The 23,225-nt window shown below is 37.3% G+C and overlaps 1 protein-coding gene across 2 annotated transcripts in view; it reads right to left on the reverse strand.

Moving 5' to 3' along the window:
* Window positions 1-23,225, reverse strand: part of Asz1 (ankyrin repeat, SAM and basic leucine zipper domain containing 1) — a 52,804-nt gene that overhangs the window by 11,912 nt on the left and 17,667 nt on the right. For both annotated transcript variants that reach the window (XM_021191401.1, XM_021191402.1), the window contains exons 5-10: window positions 10,220-10,331; window positions 9,572-9,706; window positions 8,828-8,952; window positions 7,897-7,972; window positions 6,910-6,966; window positions 5,382-5,491 (exon numbers count right to left, since the gene is read on the reverse strand). In XM_021191401.1, the coding sequence (XP_021047060.1) occupies window positions 5,382-5,491; window positions 6,910-6,966; window positions 7,897-7,972; window positions 8,828-8,952; window positions 9,572-9,706; window positions 10,220-10,331 (615 nt within the window). The remainder of the gene's footprint in view (window positions 1-5,381; window positions 5,492-6,909; window positions 6,967-7,896; window positions 7,973-8,827; window positions 8,953-9,571; window positions 9,707-10,219; window positions 10,332-23,225) is intronic.

Here is a 23,225-nt window from a genome sequence, read left to right on the forward strand (position 1 = left end):
CTTTCATGGGTATTTTATTCCCCATTTTGGGGAGGAATGAAGTATCCATGTGTTGGTTATCCATCTTCTTGATTTTCTTGTGTTTTGGAGATTGTATCTTGAGTATTGTAGGTTTCTGGGCTAATATCCATTTATCAGTGAGTGCATATCAAGTGAGTTCTTTTGTGATTGGGTTACCTCACTCAGGATGATATCCTCCAGATACATCCATTTGCCTAAGAATTTCATAAATTCATTGTTTTTAATAGCTGAGTAGTACTCCATTGTGTAAATATACCACTTTTTCTGTATCCATTCCTTTGTTGAGGGACATCTGGGTTCTTTCCAGCTTTTGGCTATTATAAATAAGGCAACTATGAACATAGTGGAGCATGTGTCCTTAATACCAGTTGGAACATCTTCTGGGTATATACCTAGAAGAGGTATTGCTGGATCTGCCTGTTGTACGATGTCCAGTTTTCTGAGGAACTGCCAGACTGATTTCCAGAGTGGTTGTATAAGCTTGCAATGCCACCAGCAATGGAGAAGTGTTCCTCTTTCTCCACATCCTTGCCAGGATCTGCTTTCCCCTGAATTTTTAATCTTAGCCATTCTGACTAAGGTGAAATCTCAGTGTCATTTTGATTTGCATTTCCCTGATGATTAAGGATGTTGAACATTTTTTTCAAGTGCTTCTCAGCCCTCAGTTGAGAATTCTTTATTTAGCTCTGTACCCCATTTTTTAATGGTGTTATTTGAATTTCTGGAGTTCAGCTTCTTGAGCTCTGTGTATATATTGGATATTAGTTCCCTATCAGATTTAGGATTGGTAAAAATTCTTTCACAATCTGTTGGTGGCCTTTTTGTCTTNTTGACAGTGTCTTTTGCCTTACAGAAACTTTGCAATTTTATGGGGTCCCATTTGTCGATTCTTGATCTTACAGCACAGGCCATTGCTGTTCTGTTAAGGAATTTTTCCCCTGTGCCCATTTCTTCAAGGTTTTCCCCCACTTTCTCCTCCATCAATTTCAGTGTCTCTGGTTTTATGTGGAGCTCTTTGATCCTCTTAGACTTGAGCTTTGTACAAGGAGATAAGAATGGACCAATTCGTATTCTTCTACATACTAAGTGCCAGTTGTGCCAGCACCATTTGTTGAAAATGCTGTCTTTTTTCTATTGGATGGTTTTAGATCCTTTGTCAAAGATCAAGTAACCATAGGTGTGTGGGTTCATTTCTGGGTCCTAAATTCTGTTTCATTGATCTACCTGTCTGTCACGTACCAGTACCATGCAGTTTTTATCACAATTGCTCTGTAGTACAGCTTTAGGCCAGGCATGGTGATTCCAACAGAGGTTCTTTTATTGAGAATAGTTTTTGCTATCCTAGGTTTTTTCTTATTCCAGATGAATTTGCAAATTGCCCTTTCTAATTCAGTGAAGAATTGAGTTGGAATTTTGATGGGGATTGCATTGAATCTGTAGATTGCTTTTGGCAGGATAGCCATTTTTTTTTTTGCTATATTAATCCTGCCAATCCATGAGCATGGGAGATCTTTCCATCTTCTGAGATCTCCTTCAATTTCTTTCTTCAGAGACTTGAAGTTCTTGTTATATAGATCTTTCACTTCCTTAGAGTCACACCAAGGTATTTTATATTTTTTGTGACTATTGTGAAGGGTGTTGTTTCCCTNATTTCTTTNTCNTCCTGTTTATCCTTTGTGTAGAGAAAGGCCATTGATTTGTTTGAGTTAATTTTATATCCAGCTACTGCACTGAAGCTGTTTATCAGGTTTAGGTGTTCTCTGGTGGACTTTTTAGGGTCACTTATATATACTACCATATCATCTGCAAATAGTGATATTTTGACTTCTTCCTTTCCAATTTGTATCCCTTGATCTCCTTTTGTTGTCGGGTTGCTCTGGCTAGGACTTCAAGTACAATACTGAATAGGTAGGGCAAAGTAGGCAGCCTTGTCTAGTCCCTGATTTTAGTGGGATCAAGTAGCACCATTTCTACTAGGATATTTTCTTACAGTTTCTTCCAGTATTTCTACAACTAATATTATATTTAATATGCCAGCTTATACTATGCCTTTAACATATTATAAACATTTTCCATGACATTATATTTCAAAATAATGTTAATCAAAGAAAAAACATGTTTATGCAATCTAAGCCAACCATTTCTCTGTTGTTGTTCAGAAATTGCAATTTAAAAATGTTTCGAAATAACAGACATGAAGAGTGCATTTTACATAAAACATTAGATCTATATAGATTTTTTAGATGTATTAGTTTCTTGATGATCTTAGTTCTGAGACACCTTGACATATCCAAGTGAATTTTAGGTAGCTGAGAGTTCAGAGAAAATATCTGATGAGAGATTGATGAATGCTGAGTAGTTTGTTCAAAACCATTGTTTAAATTTAAATTTCAAATGCTACAAACATGCCAAGGCATAAAAAAGTAAATGAACAGTATATGTGGATTCTTGTTATATTTTGATTATTTTAGAAATTTGACACACACAAGAAGTATCTCAAAATAAATCAGAGGATTAATTGTTGAAATAAAATTATCAGGAGATTATAATCAATCAATTCAACTTTTTCTGCTGTTAGTTTTCTTATGACTTAATGACTAATTTCTTCTCTAAAGGATGACTCTGAACAAATGGGAAACAAAACCTTGTCTTTACAACCATATAAACACAGTCCAGGATTTAATAACAAGGTCACATTCCTGGAATAGGTTCCTGACATTTTTAATTTTTAAAAAGATTCAATGGTTTTAGTAAGTGAGCCATTCATGTTTCTATATTTTCTAGGTCTATTAAAGCCTACAAATACATTCATATAGGCAATTCCACTACCATAAAAATAAGTAACAATGATTATTCCAATCTGCAAGTTAGTTACTTAGAACCTGGAATATTGCTTAATAGAATTAGTGTTAAATCAACAGAAATATTTAAGAAAGGTTGTTGATTTAAAAATATCACCACTAAGATCCTCCATCATGCATTTAAATATTTAGGAGCTATGGTATCGCCTAAAAATGATTACACCAAATACTTAAGTCCTTCCTACTATATGGAGGCAAGGCATTGGGAAGAGTATTTATAATGTGGACTATTTAATAGTGTTTGAGAAATCAGGATCATACAAATAGTTTCTTGGAAGGAATTTCTAAAACAATACGGAAAATTGTTTGAGCCACAGCTACACTATGAAACTTAGGAAGCCACAGAAGTAGAGCCAGCGTGGTAGGCGAGTACTCTTCCCAGGGCACAGAAAGGCTCACAGCATGGTTATTTGATGGAAGTGCTAAATAGGCGTTCAAAATTACCAAGTTGTTGGGAGGAAAACAATGATTATAATACATAATATTTAGGATTTCAAAAGTTTGTGTGTTTACTTTTAAATATAGGTAATATTGAAATACAAAAATATTTACAAAATGAACTCAGTAGTTAATCATATAATTTGAAAGGCAAAAGTCTTTCATATTTTCTAGTCTATATTTAAATTCTACCTATTCTTTGTGTCTATCACTTAGTTACTGTGCTCAAACAAACTTTTAATCAATAGGGAAGTTCCAAACATATTTAAATCAAAGGATGCACTATTAGACAATAGTGAATAAACACGAAGCCTTGAAGAAAAAACAATACACATAACAATACACTCAATAGAATGTTTTTTTTTGTGAGATTCAATTAATATCCATGTTGAGAGGAAAATGGAAATGGCCATGTGCTTAGGTAATAAAAGGTGGCCTGAACCTATAGTCCTGCACTTGGGGAGGAAGTCTGAGGGTCAGAGGTAAGACTAGGTTACAGAAGATCCTGTCCCTCAAAGAAAGGAAGGGAGTGAAGGAGAAATACTAGACCTGTGTCTCATTAATATATATAAATAAATTCAAAGCAGGCAGAAGGAAGAACAATAAGAATAACAGCAGAAGCCAATGAAATTAAAAACAATAAGGAAACAAAAAGAAGGTCCTAGAGGCTGGTGAGATGGCTCAGTGGGTAAAGCACAGGCCACCAAGCTTGATGACCTGAGTTCAAACTTCTAGGACCTGCACAATGATAGAGAAGACTGATTCCCATAAGATGTCCTCTGCTCCCACATACACACTGCCACTCACAAACCTGACCCCTACAAAGAAACAAACATTAAGCTAAAAGGAGTGTCTATCTAAAAATGAACAAACCCATAGCCAGACTAATAGAGATAAAGATGGGGGGCATCAATATTGGTAATGAAAAGAGACCTTATAATAGAGTATGCAGGTATCAAAAGGACAGCAGGGAAGAACACCAACTCTGTATGCCTGTGGATTCAACCACTCACTAATGGAACACATCTTTGAAAACCACAAATGACAAATATGAAGGCAAGCTAAAATGGCTATAGCTTCAACAGCTCTGTAGCTGGCAATGACGATGCAACCCTGATGAACACACCCTAAGGTAACCACAGGCCGGACTGTTTCAAAGGAGCAATCTACATGAATGTTTAAAGAAAATCAACACCAGTCTGCACAACCTCGTCTAGAAAAAGAGATAAGAATAATAATTCCCTAATCATTTTGTGATACTGTCACTCCAACACCAATACTAGGTAAAGCACAAAGAAAAACTTAAGAGTAATGCCTCTTGTAAACTTAGATACAATTCCTACATAGTGAGACTGAAATGCAGATGAACCTAAGAGAAATGTTTTCTTTGTAGCTGTTGTGAAAATGTTTTCTTTTCTCCTTTTTATCCGTGTGAGTGTCTGTGTGTATATGCATGTGTACATGCACGTCATACGGAAGCCAGATGGCAACCGCAGACATTGTTCCTCAGGTGTTTGTTCATCTGTTCTTTTAAGACAGGGATCTTGTAGCTTGGGACTCTCTGAGTCAGTTATGCTGGAGAGCTCCAAGGCTCTGCCTGCCACGGTTCCCCAGTCCTGGGATTACATGCCTGTGTCTGGGGGAGACTGGCTTGTTAAGGGATTGAGTTCAGGGCCTCATGTCTGCATAGAAAGCCCTTCCCTTTACCAACTGGAATATAATTCCAGTTCCATACTTTTCAGTTTGACATCTAACATGATTTAAAGGGACTGAGAAATTATGCTAGGGAAAATGTTATATCACTTACATGATGATATTTAGCAAGATGCAAAGAAAAAAGAAGTACAAATTGTTTTTAGGCAAATTAACAAGATGCAATGTTTTGCTTCTTTTAAAAATAATTTTATAAACATTAACTTTATAAAGTGCGTCTGTTCAGACTACTGTATATATAAAAACTCCTTTTCCTGGGAAAACAGTACCATTAAATCAAATACTCAGGCACCAACTAAAAAAGAATACTTGGTTACAATTAATATTAATGTAAACTGACAATTTTACCTGATTTCCAACTTTGCCACTTCAGGTAACTTTCCAAAATTTATCTCTTCTACTTCTAGTTCCTTAAGAGCAGCCAAAATTTTATGTTGATCTTTACTTGTAATTCCATTCTAAGGAAAAATAATTTAAAGGTTCATAAGATAGTTATACTCAGGCAATTTTATATTTGAGCATACTAATGTCATTTTTCTAGATGAATCTATATCTTGCAAAATAGACAAATATTGGAAAATAATGCACTTAAATATATTATTTGCTTATACCTCAACAAAGTTATACCATTAAATGGTAGGTCTATAATTAATCATAGTCATTTTTTGCAACATAAAATGATAACTATGATTATTAACTCAAAGAGCTATTATTAATTATAATTTAAAATATCATTAAAAAACATACAGTCTTTCCTCTAAAATATTGTTTAGGGTGTTATTAATGATAAGTGAGAATTAAATTTTTTTACCTATATTTTACCTTCAATGTTAAAGTAAATTTCTTTCCTGGATTTAGTTAAGTAGAATGTTACTTTGGTTTTTAGTGCTAGTGTAGATTTCAGTTATCTCATGTGTTCATACAGCAAAATCATTACTTTAAAATATCCTCCTTATTGAAGTTCCTCTAAAACTTCCCACACCTATATTTGAATTATAAATTATATTTATATGATGATTGTGATAACACAATCAGTGCTAATTAGGAGACAATGTCTATGCCCACATTAAAAGTCATCTTTTACTTCAAAGTAGCCTGGTTTACAAATCCACTTCCCATCTGCAAGTGAGCAGCAGACTAGTTAAGATATAAGAACAATATTAGGAAGCCCTGTGCTCTAAGACTGTAAGTGGGTTTCAAGCAACTTAATACTGAGGTACAATATAAACCTAGCAATTCACTGTTGTTTCTAACCAAGAACCTACAACTTAATACTGAGGTACAATATACACCTAGCAATTCACTGTTGTTTCTAACCAAAAACCTACAACTTAATACTGAGGTACAATATAAACCTAGCAATTCACTGTTGTTTCTAACCAAAAACCTACAACTTAATGCTGAGGTACAATATAAACCTAGCAATTCACTGTTGTTTCTAACCAAAAACCTACAACTTAATGCTGAGGTACAATATANACCTAGCAATTCACTGTTGTTTCTAACCAAAAACCTACAACTTAATNCTGAGGTACAATATAAACCTAGCAATTCACTGTTGTTTCTAACCAAAAACCTACAACTTAATTCTGAGGTACAATATACACCTAGCAATTCACTGTTGTTTCTAACCAAAAACCTACAACTTAATGCTGAGGTACAATATAAACCTAGCAATTCACTGTTGTTTCTAACCAAAAACCTACAACTTAATGCTGAGGTACAATATACACCTAGTAATTCAGTGTTTTCTCTAACCAAGAACCTACAAAAGATCAGTCTACAAAGTCACAGAGTTTTAAAAATAGAAAATAAAAGAATGTGCAAGTTTAAAAACATCAAGGAATCTACCTGGCACTTTATAAGTGATACTAACCTTTGTAAGCTCATCTTTCTTCATGGTCAGAAGGTGTCTTAAAGTTATATCCTTTTCCTGCACAAAAGACAAAAATCCCACCACTATTCAGTGTGAACAACTCATGGCAAAGCAGGAAAGTAAGCTGTCACTGAACTTTCTCAAATACCTCTGGGTGTTCAGAGAGTATGTAGCTTAAACTACATACATCACTAGTTAGATAGTATATACTTGCAAAAGCACATAGTATCTAGGTTCCCAGAATCAAAGAAAATGGCTAGCACCCATGTCTCCTTAGAAAAAAAGAGAATGTTCTAGAAACTTCTCGACAAAAATTATAATCTATGAATATTTAATTTTCAGATGGGATTAGACTAAACTATCAATCACATGAGTTTTGACCAAAGATTTCCTCAGATAGAAGTTTCAGCACTGTACAGTGAATCCAACTCTGAAATATCTGCACCAATGTTCATATTCCTAGGAGAATTTGTCTTAAGTCCTTTGCTTCAGTATCCTTACCTATCTGGTAACAACTGCCATCTACTCAGAACCCACAATGCATGCTTAAAACACATAGTTCTTGGTATATAATCCAGCCTAATTTTCAGGACAATCTATACTAGTCCTTAGAGAAAAAAATGATATTTAAGTAACATACATCAGCTAATAGTCGGATCAAATATCTGATACAGGATTTTCTGGTTCAAAATCATGCTTCTAGTATTACTTACACACACAGAGCAACAACTGTAAATATAGGGCTTAAATGTATATAGATTTATAAGATAGAAATTGTGAAATTCAGGCAGATTCTTACTTATATAAATTTCTAGGTTAATACAATTTTGAAGTGCTTATTATAAGTAAAATAGGGTAGTCTAAAAATGAAGGAGAAATGAATGGCATGCTTAAGAGTAAAGTTTAATTTTATTTGAATATAACATGTTATGCTAAGTATAAACACATGCATATATAAAACTCACTCTGCTTCATATGAAATCTTACCTTTAATAAGTCTGTCATATGTTCAAGTCCAAGGCCATGTAAAAATATTTCCAGATCTCCAAACACTGTATATGGGCTATAACACATCGCAGCAAGGTCAGTTTCAGAACAGATACATACACAGTAATTTATGTGCATGTCTAGTAAAAGCAGGCATGGGAATGAGTAAGTACAAATCCCGGCAGAACTATGTATAAGTTTACACAGAACATTTAAGTGCTGCATCAAAGGAACAAACTAGGTTCTCTCTCTCTCCCCTTCTCTGTCCTTCTTCCTCCTTCCTCTTTCTTTCTACCCTTCCCTTCTAAAGCTGAAAAATTAAACTCAGAGCTCACATAATCTAAGCAGTGAGCTACATTCCCAACCCAAAACAAAGTTTCTTAAGCAAAGAAAGGGAAAACATGGGTGGTAATAACAGCTCATCTTTTCTTAGATTTTAATATTCATTAGTATGTATTTGTCATGAAATGTAGCAAATAAAAATATCTTTTAATGCAATTAACATAAATAGGTGGTAACTCTAAATGTAGTAAGTAGAATTGGCTTGTAGCCATGTACTGAACAACAAAGTTCAGGAATTTATTCTTTCAAATTTTTAGTTTTTAAAACCAGAGAGATGATTAAAAATAACTAGAAAATAAGATCTAAAACAAACAAGTTTGAATATAAATACAATCTTGAGTCTCTTTAAAGTAAAATTTGATATTCTACTAAAAATGTATATTAAAGTCAGAGTTAGTTAAGTAAATAACTAAATAAAACTCTTCTAAACTCTAGAGAACAAAGCATCTAAAATCCAGACATTTCTAAATGGCATTTTAAAATGCTTATTAACATCTGAAATATCACATATCTTATATAACTTGCCAAATGTACTATAAGTAATAAAGCATGTATTTTATATGCATTCTGTTAAGCTCAAATATATTACCTAAATATGTGATCTTTTTCTTTATCAGAATCTGTGGCCAACAGTTTACAAATGGTCTCTTCTTTGGTTAGCTGCTGAAGTTTTCCTTCCAATGGATTTAGAGTCAGAGAAAGAAAGTTGAAGATCTGAAAATAAGTTTCGAGTCATTCAAATATAGTTAACATTATTATTATCCCTTATACTGAAAAGGTGAACATATTATTTTTTCTATCTAGAAGAAAAATTCTAATAAGGTAAGTAGTTCAAAAACTTATAACTCTTTATCCTGAAAAAAACTTTTGCAAAATCAAGTAAATGTTTCCTTCACTTAAAATAACAATAAAAGTACACTGATTTAGAAATTCAAAAATCATGGATAACAATTAATACTTTCCAGATGAGATAAAGCATTTAGACAATTATTTATAAATAGTAAGGCAATCCTTACTGTAGCAGCACTCTGCATAAGTATGTATCATATGGACAGACCCTAAGTGTGCCTCTCAAAGCAGTCTATGCTTGTGACAGTGTCACGTCTAGGGACAGAAGAAGGCTTTGCTATCTTTTCATATCACTTAAGTGACTAATATTTTGATTTAAAAATGAATATTCTAACAAAACAAAGTTTCATTACCTGATTGTAGAATAAAAACTCAAGTAATTAATAATTGCTCAAAATGCTATTATTATACTTAGAAACTGTGACAAGTAACATAAAAATTCTACATGATGAAATGATGACACAGAAAGTTCCCAGGTAAATACCTCGATATGTTTATTTCTTTTTGCGATCTCGCTTGGTGTCCTGCCATCTTTGGTCTGTAGCATTTTATTAGCACCCAGTTCAAGCAACTTCAGAATTACATTTTTATGACCCTGCCGTGCTGCCCATGTTAAGGCCTGTAAGTGTGGGAAAGAAGACTGTTTAAAAAGGGCTTCATGTGAGAAAGATAAGAAATATTTTCACCGGTATTTATGGCACAGTAAAAAGGAGAGCATAGCTAATTAGTAGAGTGATGCAATCTCCTCACTGCACAATAGAATGTAAACACACGTCCAGCTGTACTTACGGATTTTACTGAACCAAACACTGTTTTACGCAGTTAAGTAATGTCATGGAATAAAGAACTTATCTGCCACTACAGATGTTTTCTAGGAAAGAATTTGTGTGCATTTTCCTGAGGCCTGGTTTTTTTGTGTGTTACAGGCTCTTTTATCAAGGGTCAAAGAGTGCCTTCCTCTGTAAGCTCTGCCCATCACAGTGTTCTTACCAGGCCAAGCCTTCTACAACTTTCTTAACTCTTCGAGGGTAAACATCAACCAAACCAAACCACCCATTTGTGTAGGTTCTTGATATAATAGCAAAGTAGCAATGTCTCAGAAACAGAAGCCACACTGAAAAGCATTTCTCACAGTATAACCATTCTCATCCTGGGCGTTAACTTCTGCTCCATGAGCCACAAGCAGAGCGACAACCTGAGTATGACCATCTCGGGCAGCATACATGATTGGCGTCATAAGTCTCCTAGAGAGGAAGAGGAAAGAAACACATATGTCCATGTTACCACCAGAAGCCACTCAATCTCATGTGCATATGTACACACAATATCATCAATAATGTTTTAAGAGAAAAGAGAATGCAACAAGAGCTTTTAATGTAGCAGGCAAGTTTTAAAAACATAATTGAGTATCACAGGTCTATCACCACACTCCAGAACCCATGCCCAGTCAACACAAATTCAACTCTATTTTTTTTTGTGTGTGTGTACCTTCTGTTTTGATATTTTGTCTCACTGGCTGTTTATTTTGACCTTTTAGTTTTGTTCTGGAGGGGGAGAGGAGGGAGAGGAGGAGGGAGCAGAGGTAGTGGGAGGGAAGGAGGGAGGGAGGGGGCGGTGGAGGGAGGGAAGGAGGGAGGGAGGTGTGTTGAGCCAGAAAATAAAACATTTAGTTGGAGGGGGAGGATCACGGGGGAGTTAAAGGAGGAGAAAAGGATATGATCAAAATACACTATATGTAAAATATTTTAAAATTAGAAAGACTAACCTGTGGCAAATAAGCACTACTTACACCCCACCCTAGAGTGAAGAAGTACACACGTGAATTCAAGTAATCCCCACTTCCTAATATGAGCAGTAAGTTTCCACTTTCCTCCGGAATTTAATCAGAGAGCCCACTTTGCTTACGCTGGGGATCCAGATGAGAAGACAGAGATAAGGCCCATTACACTGGGTCTCATGCCTTAATCTAGTCTGTTATCATCCTATTCTAGTTTAGGATAGCATTTTATTTTGAGTGAGAATATACTCTAATCCAGAAAAAGATCAAACCACTTATTTGCCAAATACTTCTTGAGTTTTTTTTTTCTGGGAAATATTAGTGGTTTCTCTATAACTTATCACTTCCTCATGTTAGAGATTCAGTCCATCTACTCCTGAAATTTAGTTTCAGGGGCCATTCAAAGGAGACTAAAATAATTCTATTTTCTGTATATGAGTGGAATGTAAATATAATCTGTTTTATGGGAGAGCTGACATTCTGGGCCCAGTGCTTTGGAGTCACCCACATTATCTGACTTATGTATGAACAACTTCAGAGATGAATAACTTATGGAATGATCTAAGATGCCCATATTTTGACCTGAAGTTAGTGTTTCTATTCACATAACTTATGCTATCAACAAACAGTATCTCTTTCTATAAGGCTTATTAGCTGGAGGTATGTCCTGAATGTGACTTCTTCACACCAATAATTTTAGCAAAACTACTGACACTAGTCTCTTTTTCTTGTCTAGGTTTTGAATTCAAATGTTACATTTTTAAGTTCCAGGAGGCATTATTTTCTATGTTAAACTCAGATCTTATGTTATCATGATTTTAAAAGCAGTTTTTTGCTATTCTCCTTTAGCAATTTTGTTTTAACAAAAACTCTGTTAATTCTTAACCCATATTTGGGAAAGGATTATTCTCTATTTTGTCTCTAGGCTTCGTCTTATTGTCGAAATAGTTTTAATGCAGAAATCCATGCAGACTCTGAACATCAAGTGTATTATGCAGCAGGTCTACTGGTGCCCTCTAGTGGTCAGTATAATCACTGGGGGGGGGGCGGAAATTAGCTTGAATCAAATGGATGAGGACCTGGACCAGACAATGTGTCCTGTGAGGATCTCACTTTAGATGTCAGTAGTGACCCTGATGAGGAAAACAGTTTTGAGTTCCCATATATATGTCAAAGTATTTTATCTTCACTCTTAGATGATGAAAGACTAGACACAAAATGGAATGCACAGACCATTTGTCTTCTTCCATATACGGCTGTGAAATTGCCACATAACAACAATCACTTTTGCATAGCAAGTGTTTTGACATGAAATTTCCTTGATAAGCTCTATAATTCTTTAAGGTATTTTGAAGCTGTAATATACATATGTATTTTAATCCTTAATTAAAATGTGTATGCTACTTGTTTAGTTTGATTTTCTTTCTGCTATAAGAGAAGTAATTTAAGGAGGGAAGGGTTTATTCTGGCTTACAGTTCAAGGGTGCCCTTAACAGAGGTGAAGAGGTGTCGGTAGGCCCTTGAGGCATCTAGTCATGTCACATCCTCAGAACATCAAAGAAGAATGCTAATGCTTACTTTCCTCTTTCCTTTCACTCAGTTCTGGGATTTGAACTGTGTCATCTGGTTAGGGTATGTCTTTACATCTCAGCTCACCTGAGATAGAACCCCCCCCTCACAATCCTGCCAAGAGATTTGTTTTCCAGGCAAGTTTAGATCCTGCCATGTTGACAGTATTAACCATAACACTTAGAACTACATATGGCACAAACATTTTCTCGTGGAAGCAAAGAATCCTTTACTATTTAGTAATGTATGTGACTATTCCCAACCCTTAGTGCTTCAAGGGCAGCACATCTACCTTCTATTTTTTTCCTGGAACCTTTCCTTTGATATAACCCTGGTCTTTCCTGAGTTCAAACCTCAGCTTTCTGGAAGCTTATTAGAGAGTAGAACTTCTGACAATGTTCTTTATGGTTTGTATATTTTCTTTAGAGGTTCCCTTTCTATTACCTGTTGTGCTATATTCCATACAATTTATTCACATCTACCCTCTAAGCCACTTAGCTACTCTCAGCAGTGGCTCAATTAATATTTTGCAGCTATACTTAACTTTATTATACAGCCACTTTAATACTTTATTGCAGTTGTTTCATAAAGCCCATCTGCTATTCTGTGGCAGCACACCCCTCTTTTATTCCTCAGAATGATAAGGCAGGTCCTTTTAATGGCCTCCAAGTTTTCCTTTATCTAGTCTAAGTTGCTTTTCTTGGATTTACTGTCCCTGTGTAACCTTGGGATGCTGCTCTTTCTCTGGATTTTAATGTCTATATACCCTGTTTTCTGGCCTATTGGCATGATCCAGTAAAACACAGAAGATTCAAGTCAGATGCCTTGTTGCCCTTGTATGACAGTAATGCAGATTTTAGGTACTGCCAGGCCGTTTTCAGGCCAGAAACACTCCTCTTGTTTTAAATGGGACTTTAATTTTTAAAAATTTTGATCACTGGCGAGAGGAAAACAACATCTGTTCCAACAGAACCGGGGGTGTCTGGGGCCAGTTGGAGCATGGACATAGGAACCCCGCCTGACCAGTGACTTGGGTTCCTTCTGGTTGGTGCCAGCCCGGGACACCAAACTCAGTGGACAGTCCCATGGACCCCAGAGGATTCTCCACCCCTCAGGAGCCCTAGCACACTCAGAATCTTAGGATCATTGGTGAGTGGAACACAACATCTGTTCCAACAGAACCCAGAGTGCCTGGGCCAGCTGGAGCACAGACACAGGAACCCTGCTCGACCTGGTTCAGGTTCCTTCCAGTCAGAGCTGGTTTACCTTGGTATCAAACTCAGTGGACAGCCCCATGGTCCCCAGAGGAGGTACCACTTCCAGGGACTCTAACAAACCCAGAATCATAGGATCCCAGGATCCGAGGAGCTTGGTCACACTAGGATCTCAGGGTCTCAGAGGAAGCTTGACTGCCAAGAACTCTGACACACCTAGAATCTCAGCATCTCAGGATCCCAGAATCACAGCATCACAAAGAATGCTAGATTCTGAGAAGTTCTGACTTAATTTGGATTACAGAAAGGACAGGCTCCAATCAGATATATCGAGGGCAGGGAGCACTTGAGATAATCAGATGGCTGGAGGCAAACTTAAGAACAGAAGTAACAGAAACCAAGGTTACTTGGCATCATCAGAACCCAAGTCTCCCACCATAGCAAGTCCTGGATACAACATCACACCATAAAAGCAAGATATGGATCTAAAGTCACTTCTCATGAGGATGATGGAAGACTATAAAAAGGACATAAATAACTCCCTTAAAGAAATACAGGAGAACACATCCAAATAGGTGAAAGAATTGAACAAAGCCATACAGGATCTAAAAATGGAAGTAGAAACAATAAAGAAATCAAAAAGGGAGACAACTCTGGAGATAGAAATCCTAGGAAAGAAATCAGGAACCATAGATGTGAGCATCAGCAACAGAATACATGGAAGACAGAATCTCAGGTGCAGAAGATTCCATAGAAAACATGGACACAACAATCAAAGAAAATGCAAAATGTAAAAAGACCCTAACTCAAGACATCCAAGAAATCGAGGACACAATGAGAAGACCAAACCTAAGGATAATGGGTATAGATGAAAATGAAGATTTTTCAACTTAAAGGGCCAGTAAATATCTTCAACAAAATTATAGAAGAAAACTTCCCAAACCTAAAGAAAGAGATGCCCGTGAACATACAAGAAGCCTACAGAACTCCAAGTAGATTGGACCAGAAAAGAAATTCCTCCCAACACATAATAATCAGAACAACAAATGTACTAAATAAGGACAGAATATTAAAAGCAGTAAGGGAAAATAGTCAAGTAACATATAAAGGCAGACCTATCAGAATTACACCAGACTTCCCACCAGAGACTATGAAAGCCAGAAGAACCTGGACAGATGTTATACAGAACCTAAGAGAACACAAATGCCAGCCCAGGNTACTATACCCAGCCAAACTCTCAATTACCATAGATGGAGAAACCAAAGTATTCCATAACAAAACCTAAACAGTCCCATATCCCCGAAAGAAATAGAAGCAGTCATTAATAGTCTTCTGATCAAAAAAAGCCCAGGACTAGATGGGATTAGTGCAGAGTTCTATCATACCTTATCTATCAAAGATGACCTAATTCCAATTCTCCTCAAACTATTCCACAAAATAGAAACAGAAGGTACTCTACCCAATTCATTCTACGAATCCACAATTTCTCTGATACCTAAACCACACAAAGATCCAACAAAGAAAGAGTACTTCAGACCAATTTCCCTTATGAATATCGAGTAAAAATACTCAATAAAATTCTCGCAAACTGAATCCAAGAACACATCAAAATGATCATACATCATGATTAAGTAGGCTTCATCCCAGGGATGCAGGGAGTATTCAATATATGGAAATCCGTCAACATAACCCACTATATAAACAAACTTAAAGCCACATGATCATCTTGTTAGATGCTGAGAAAGCATTTGACAAAATCTAACACCCATTCATGATAAAAGTTTTGGAAAGATCAGGAATTCAAGGCCCATACCTAAACATAATAAAAGCAATCTACAGAAAACCAGTAGCCATCATCAAACTAAATGGAGAGAAACATGAAGCAATCCCACTAAAATCTGGGACTAGACAAGGCTGCCCACTTTCTCCCTACCTATTCAATATAGTACTTGAAGTCCTAGACAGGGAAATTAGGCAACAAAAGGAGATCAAGGGGATACAAATAGGAAAGGAAGAAGTCAAAATATCACTATTTGCAGATGATATGATAGTATATATAAGTGACACTAAAAATTCAACCAGAGAACTCCTAAACAGCTTCAGTGTAGTATCTGGATATAAAATTAACTCAAACAAATCAATGGCCTTTCTCTACACAAAGGATAAACAGGATGAGAAAGAAATTAGGGAAACAACACCCTTCACAATAGTCACAAATGATATAAAATACCTTGGTGTGACTCTAACTTAGGAAGTGAAAGATCTGTATGATAAGAACTTCAATCCTCTGAAGAAAGAAAGACGATCTCAGAAGATGGTAAGCTCTCACATGCTCATGGATTGGCAGGATTAATGTAGTAAAAATGGCTATCTTGCCCAAAGCAATCTACAGATTCAATGCAATCCCCATCAAAATTCCAACTCAATTCTTCAATGAGTTAGAAAGGGCAATTTGCAAATTCATCTGGAGTAAGAAAAAACCTAGGATAGCAAAAACCATTCTCAACAATAAAAGAACCTCTGGTGGAATCACCATCCCTGACCTCAAGCTGTACTACAGAGCAATTGTGATAAAAACTGCATGGTACTGGTATAGTGACAGACAGGTAGATCAATGGAATAGAACTGAAGACCTAGAAATGAACCCACACACTTTTGGTCACTTGATCTTTGACAAAGGAGCTAAAACCATCCAGTGGAAAGACGACAGCATTTTCAACAAATGGTGCTGGCTCAACTTGCAGTTATCATGTAGAAGAATGCGAATTGATCTCTCCTCATACAAAGGTCAAGTCTAAGTGGATCAAGGAACTCCACATAAAACCAGAGACACTGAAACTTATAGAGGAGAAAGTGGAGAAGAGCCTTATACACATGGGCACAGGAGAAAAATTTCTGAAGAGAACACCAATGGCTTGTACTATAAGTTCAAGAATTAACAAATGGGACCTCATAAAATTGCAAAGCTTCTGTAAGGCAGAGACACTGTCAATAAGACAAAAAGGCATCCAACAGATTGGGAAAAGATCTTTACCAATCCTAAATCCGATAGGGGGCTAATATCCAATATATATAAAAAGAACTCAAGAAGTTGGACTCCCCAAAAAAACCAAATAACCCTGTTAAAAATGGGGTACAGAGCTAAACAAAGAATTCTCAACTGAGGAATACAGAATGGCTGAGAAGCACCTAAAATATGTTCAACATCCTTAATCATCAGGGAAATGCAAAAACAAGCCTGAGCTTCTACCTCATACCTGTCAGAATGGCCAAGACCAAAAACTCAGGTGACAGCAGATGCTGGCAAGGATGTGGAGAAAGAGGAACACTCCTCTAATGCTGGTGGGACTGCAAGCTGGTACAATTACTCTGGAAATCAGTTTGATGGTTCCTCAGAAAATTGGACATAGTACTACCGGAAGATCCAGTAATACCTCTCCTGGGCATATACCAAGAAGACGTTCCAACTTGTAGTAAGGACACATGCTCCACTATGTTCATACCTGCCTTATTCATAATAGCCAGAAGCTGCAACGAACCCAGATGTCCCTCAACACAGGAATGGATACAGAGAATGTGGTACATTTACACAATGGTGTACTACTCACTTAGCCATTAAAAACAATGAATTCATGAATTTCTTAGACAAAAGATGGAACTGGATGGTATTATTGTAAGTGAGGTAACCCAATCACAAAAGAACACACATGATATGCACTCACTGATAAGTGGATATTAGCCCAGAAGGTCAGAATACTCAAGACACAATTTGCAAAACACATGAAACTCAACCAGAAGGAAGACCAAAGTATGGATATTTTGTTCCTTCTTAGAATAGGGAACAAAATATCCATGGAAGGAGTTACAGAGACAAAGTCTGGAGCAGAAACTGAAGGAAGGACCATCCAGAAACTTCCTCACCTGGGGATCCATCTCATAAACCACCACCAAACCCAAACTATTGCAGATGCCAACAAAAGCTTGATGACAGGAGCCTGATATAGCTGTTTATTGAGAGGCTCTGCCAGTGGCTGATAAATACAGAAGTGGATGCTCACAGTCATCCATTAGAGGGAGCTCGGGGTCTCCAATGAAGGAGCTAGAGAAAGTAACCATAGAGCTGAAGGGGTTTGCAACCCCCTAGGAAGAACAACAATATTAACTAACCAGTACCCCCAGAGCTAAACTACCCTGGGACTAAACTATCAATCAAAGAAAACACATGGAGGGACTCATGGCTCTAGCTGTATAGATGAGGATGGCCTACTCAGTCATCAATGGGAGGAGAGACCCTTGGTCCTGTGTAGGTTCTATGCCCCAGTATAAGGGAATGCCAGGGCCAGGAAGGGGGAGTGGGTGGGTTGGGGAGCAGGGGGGGAGGAGAGGATAGGGGATTTCTGGAGGGGAAACTAGGAAAGGGTATAACATTTGAAATGTAAATAAAGAAAAAGCTAATGATGTTTTAAATTTTTATTTATTGTTTTAAATAGAATATTAAAATATTTTAGTCATTTGTTATTTAAATTTGCTGTGGTGTATCAAGGCATATTCTAACCTTAGCATGTTGAGATTATAAAGCTATTTTTTGCTCAAGGTATTGGTATGAGTCTGATTTTCTTCTAGAAATTTTAGAATTTTTCATAAGGTTGACACAATTCCCTCGGTCCTTTGAATAGAATAGTTAATTTTATAAAATTATATAAAATCCATTTTAAGTACTCTCATCTTAGCAAAGAAATGAGTCTATTTATTCAGTCTTATGCAATACAACTTAAAATTGTCTTGATTAAGGTCCTTCATTTTTCTTTTACACTTATTTCTAGACATTTACATTTGCTCTGTAGAGTGGGATCTATGACAATACTGTTTTTTCAAGATAGTCTGCTTATAAACTGGAAATCACGTGGATTTTGCACATTAGCATTAGAAAGTGATATCATTTTATTCTATTATTTCTAATGGTTTCTGAGCTCATTGTTTGGATTTACCAAGTGCAAAGCTAATATAATCTTAACATTACAATTTTGTTAACACCTTCATAACTGGAAACCAATGGCCAATTGCTTTACTCAAAACAACACAATTTAATGGCTCAGGTCAAAGCTCACCGCTCTTTGTGTGGAAGACAACAGAGCAAATCCCTTAATCGTTGTGAGCACACATACATGTGCCATGGTTGTAGCATTCAAATTATTACAGTGTGAAAATTGCCACAGATGATACGTAAGTGAAAGAGCTGTTCTGTGGAAGGAAATTAGAATTCAGTGTTCTAATATAGTCCTGGAGGTCAGCCAACTTCAGAGTCAGAGTATATGCAGTAAGTCAGCTAGCCTAGTTTCAAAGCTAGCCTGTGTGCATTGTATCATACAAAATTTTTCTCAAACTTGACAGAAGTCTGACTTTCTCGCTATTTCATTTCCATTAAACTTCCACTAGAGGGCAACAAAACTCAACTTTATGGGAATACTCAATCCTGATGATGTACCTATCACTTTGTATTACAAATTAAATGGTTGGTTTACCTTCAGGTACATATTTTATGGACATTTAAGTATGTATTTACAAGTGTAGCCAGAAGACTAATGAAACAAGCACGACTTGGGCAATGATAAAGTACTAGTAACCAGACATTGCAGGAATGGAGTACTTTTAGATCAACACTGTAGTGGCGGGGGGTAGGGGATGGGTGCTACAATAAGAATATGCTGGAAGGTTGTTGTAGTCTGGATGTAGTTTTAGGGTTCACTAAAACACATTCAAGTGTTGCAAGCTGGTCTCTATCTCCAGGGAAGATTTATGGAACCTTTCAATAGTGGGGCATTGTGAGAGGTCCTCTGGTTAACTAGGGAAAGTACTTGATCACAGTATTCTTGGAAGAATCATGTTAAGTTTCATGGAGACTGTTACAAACCTTGAGCCTGGCAATATGCATGTACTGGCTTCCAGTTTGAGATGAGAGTTCTGCTGGCACGTGATATTCCTCCATCTCTGTTTGTCATTAACTATATAGACCCTTACAGCTAAACTATTATGGACTTGCCACATCTTCAAATCGGTATGCATGTAAGACTCATAACTATACATCAGATAGATGTGACTAATGTTCTAGGAAAAAGAAAATATTAGAGAGCTGAACTTCAGGGAGGGAAAGCTGTCAGAAACTAGGGTTTCTGAAACACACACTCGTCCCTCTTATATTGATAAGAAATCTACCTGGTCTATGTGGAGGCACAGAAGTGAAACTAAGACTTCCAGACCGTGGTGAGCAAAGGCCCTAGTGTTGGATTGAGTACTATATTCTCCCAAAGTTTTTCTTTGAGGCCATTCCTAGTTCTTGGGTGGCACTGGTATATCGTAGTATTGGTCAGTCTTCTCAATGGTGTAAACCACAAAACTTGAAGTCTGGTGTTGCTAAAGCACTGAGATTTCAAGAAGCAAAAGTCTGGGCTTGAGTACTTCCCTAGTAAGATGATGGATTAGAAGACCCATCAGCGAAACTTGGTAAAAAAAAAAAAAACAAGATAATAAACAATAGTTTCCATCCCACCCAAGACAACAGCTGAAAACAAATTTATTATGGCAGGTGATAGCTCTACAGGGAAGCAGGAGCTAAGGAACGAGGAAGGGGGAGCCATGATCGGCACTCAGTTGTGATGAGACTTTGTGAGTTCAGTGGGGACTACCAGGAAAGTTTGTCCATCCTCCTCACACCCATTCCCACTCTAAGAACAGTTAGCTGGACAGACCATGAGTTGGACCTCACCTTAACTATGGACAATGAGATGCAAGGTCAATGCCATCTGTGTGCCTCAAAGGCTGAAGAACCTAAAGAAGATATTCTAGCTTGGGTTACTAGGAACTGCTAGAAACCCTGCTCCCTCTCCATCTCCTTGCTTGAACAGCCAGAGAAAGGCCAATTGCAGAGGTGCTGCCAAGGTCTGGATAAACCATGGGCAGAAAGGCAGGTATCAGTGGAGGCTGTGGAGCCTGCAGTTGAAGAATGATGCTCATATGCACCCTTTGTGAGGTCAGCAGGAATCATGAGCATGAATTCCCACACTCTCCTGCCCTGCACACCTGCTGGGTCTGACTGGAACCAGGAACTGTGCAGGTATGGACAGAGGGCTGCACACTGTGGGTGCTGAAGTGTGGCTTGCAGGGTACCCTGAAGGTCTGCTCATTGCTTACACGAGCAGCAGTATAGGAACTGAGAACTACACTGCTGATCTGAGCTGTGCCAGAAACCCAATCCAAAGATTTGCTTAAATTCCCCTGGGCACTGCACACTCACAAATCTGCTTTCACATGTTTGAACCACAGCTGCACCCTGTACCTCCCCTCCTCAGTATCGTGTACTCCATGAAATGTCACACGTAGGGAAGGAATCCAGAACCCTACCTGGAGGAAGAAACACTGACTGGTGTAAAATCTACTGTACTTTTAATTTCACTTTGTCTCTTTACATTAGTTTTCAATATTTTAATTTCACCTGTGCATAAATATCACTTAAAGGACTCGTTTTAGTTTTTATATTAACTGGTAATACCTTATGTTCATTTTGGAGGTTTCTATTGTTCACTCACTGTTTTCTCCCTATGTACAACTCATATCTTTTACTCCTCAGTCCAACTTCATTTTCTTCTTCTTTCTTCTGAATCATAACTGTCCAAAGGTTTAATAATTCCTAAGCTCTGTGGGTAGTAGCTGACACTTCAAATACTGTTGACACAATTTCTCCTTTCCATTTATTTTAACTCCCTTAACTTTTTTCTCAGTTACTGTAACACTATTCCTATCCTCACTCACCCTGCTTCTGTCGACTTCTACCCTTAGTCAACAATATCTTGGTATACAACACGATCCTCTTCCTGCACCCGTCTCATAGTCACTGAAATTAAATGGCTGTTAAACTGATTGCTACAATATTCACATAGTGTGCCCACCTGGCACTGCAGTTGGCTCTTCCTGTAGTCTACTAGTGTGAGAGTAGAGCAGGTGATCACACCCTGGTCCCTAATACACAGACTGAAGGTCTAGCTTCTGTACTGTGCTCCTTAACTGTACTGTACCTTGTCCCACTAGAACATTACAAATACTTCAACTGAGAGATTAAAACTGATACAAAAATCAGACCAATTAAATAACTCCAGATACACAACAGCCCCCAAACATAAATATAAGAAATATGACTAAAATCAAGGAAGTATGATGCCCCTAAAAGTACTAATTCCACAGCCATGAACTAAATGAAGCAGATCAGACGAAATCCCAAAGAGGTCAAAGGGACAAGACAGTTTAGAAAAAAATCATAGAGGATACAAATAATTTCTTAAATGAATTCAAAGAGAATACAAATAAAGAGCTGAGTGAAATAAGGAAGCCAATATGGTATATGAAAGAGGAATTCAAAAGAGAAAAGATAAATAAAACTGAACTTTCAGAAATACAAACATCATTAAGACAATGGTTTCAATGAGAATGCCCCTCACAGTCTCAAATACTAGAATGTTTGGTCCCCCAGTAAGTGTAACTGTTTGGGAAGGATATGTCATGGGGGATGGGCATGGAAGTTTCAAAAGCCTATGCCAATCCCAGTTAGCACTCTCTCCCTCCCCTCTCTCTCTGAATTGTGTTGGTGGATCAGATATAAGCTCTCAGCTACTGCTTTGGCTCCAGGCTGGCCTGCCTGCCTGCCTGCCTGCCTGCCTGCCTGCCTGCCTGCCTGCCTGCTGCCAGGCTCCTACCATGATCATCACAGACTCATCTGAAAACTGTTAGCCACAATAAACTCCTTCTTGTATAAGTTGTCTCTGTCATCATGTCTCTTTACAGAAATAGAAAAGTAACAAAGACAGCCACAAATTACCACCACCACCACCACCACCACCACCAAAGCAAAACAAAAATCCCCCAAACCCACACAGTAGAAAGCTTCTCTTATACCATGAGTTACTTGGAAGTCAGAGTATCAGCATGAGAGATTTTGAGTTGTCTATCAGATAAAATAGGAATGTACAAAATAATATATGAAATCAATGAGATACCATTAAAAGACAAAATTTATGAATCATGGGGATGAACAAAGAGAACATCAGATCAGAGGCAAAAATAATACATTCAATAAAGAACACATAAGAAAAGTTACCAGACCAAGAGAATGAGCTGACCATCCAGGATGTAGGAGGCATTATACTACCAAACAGACCAGACAGGAATAGAACTACCCCATCCTATATTCTAGTTAAAATGCAAAGTCTAGTGGACAAAGAGATGCAAGACAGATTACAGACAGAGGTGAACATATCAGAGTTACAGTAGATTCAAAGACAGGGACCCTAAGAGCTAGGATAATATGGATGCAACCCAAGCATTGAAGCATTGAAGGGCCAGCCCAGACAGCCATGCATTACAGCCAAAGGAAGAAAAACTTCCTTAAGTTTAGCATAAACTAAAGGGATTCATTGCTGTTAAGTCAGAAGTTCTATCTATCTATCTATCTATCTATCTATCTATCTATCTATCTATCTATCTATCTATCTACATCACACACACACACACAGGAGAGAGAGAGAGAGAGA

This window comes from Mus pahari, chromosome 2 (assembly GCF_900095145.1).
Source record: "Mus pahari chromosome 2, PAHARI_EIJ_v1.1, whole genome shotgun sequence".
NCBI classification, from domain to species: Eukaryota; Metazoa; Chordata; class Mammalia; order Rodentia; family Muridae; genus Mus; species Mus pahari.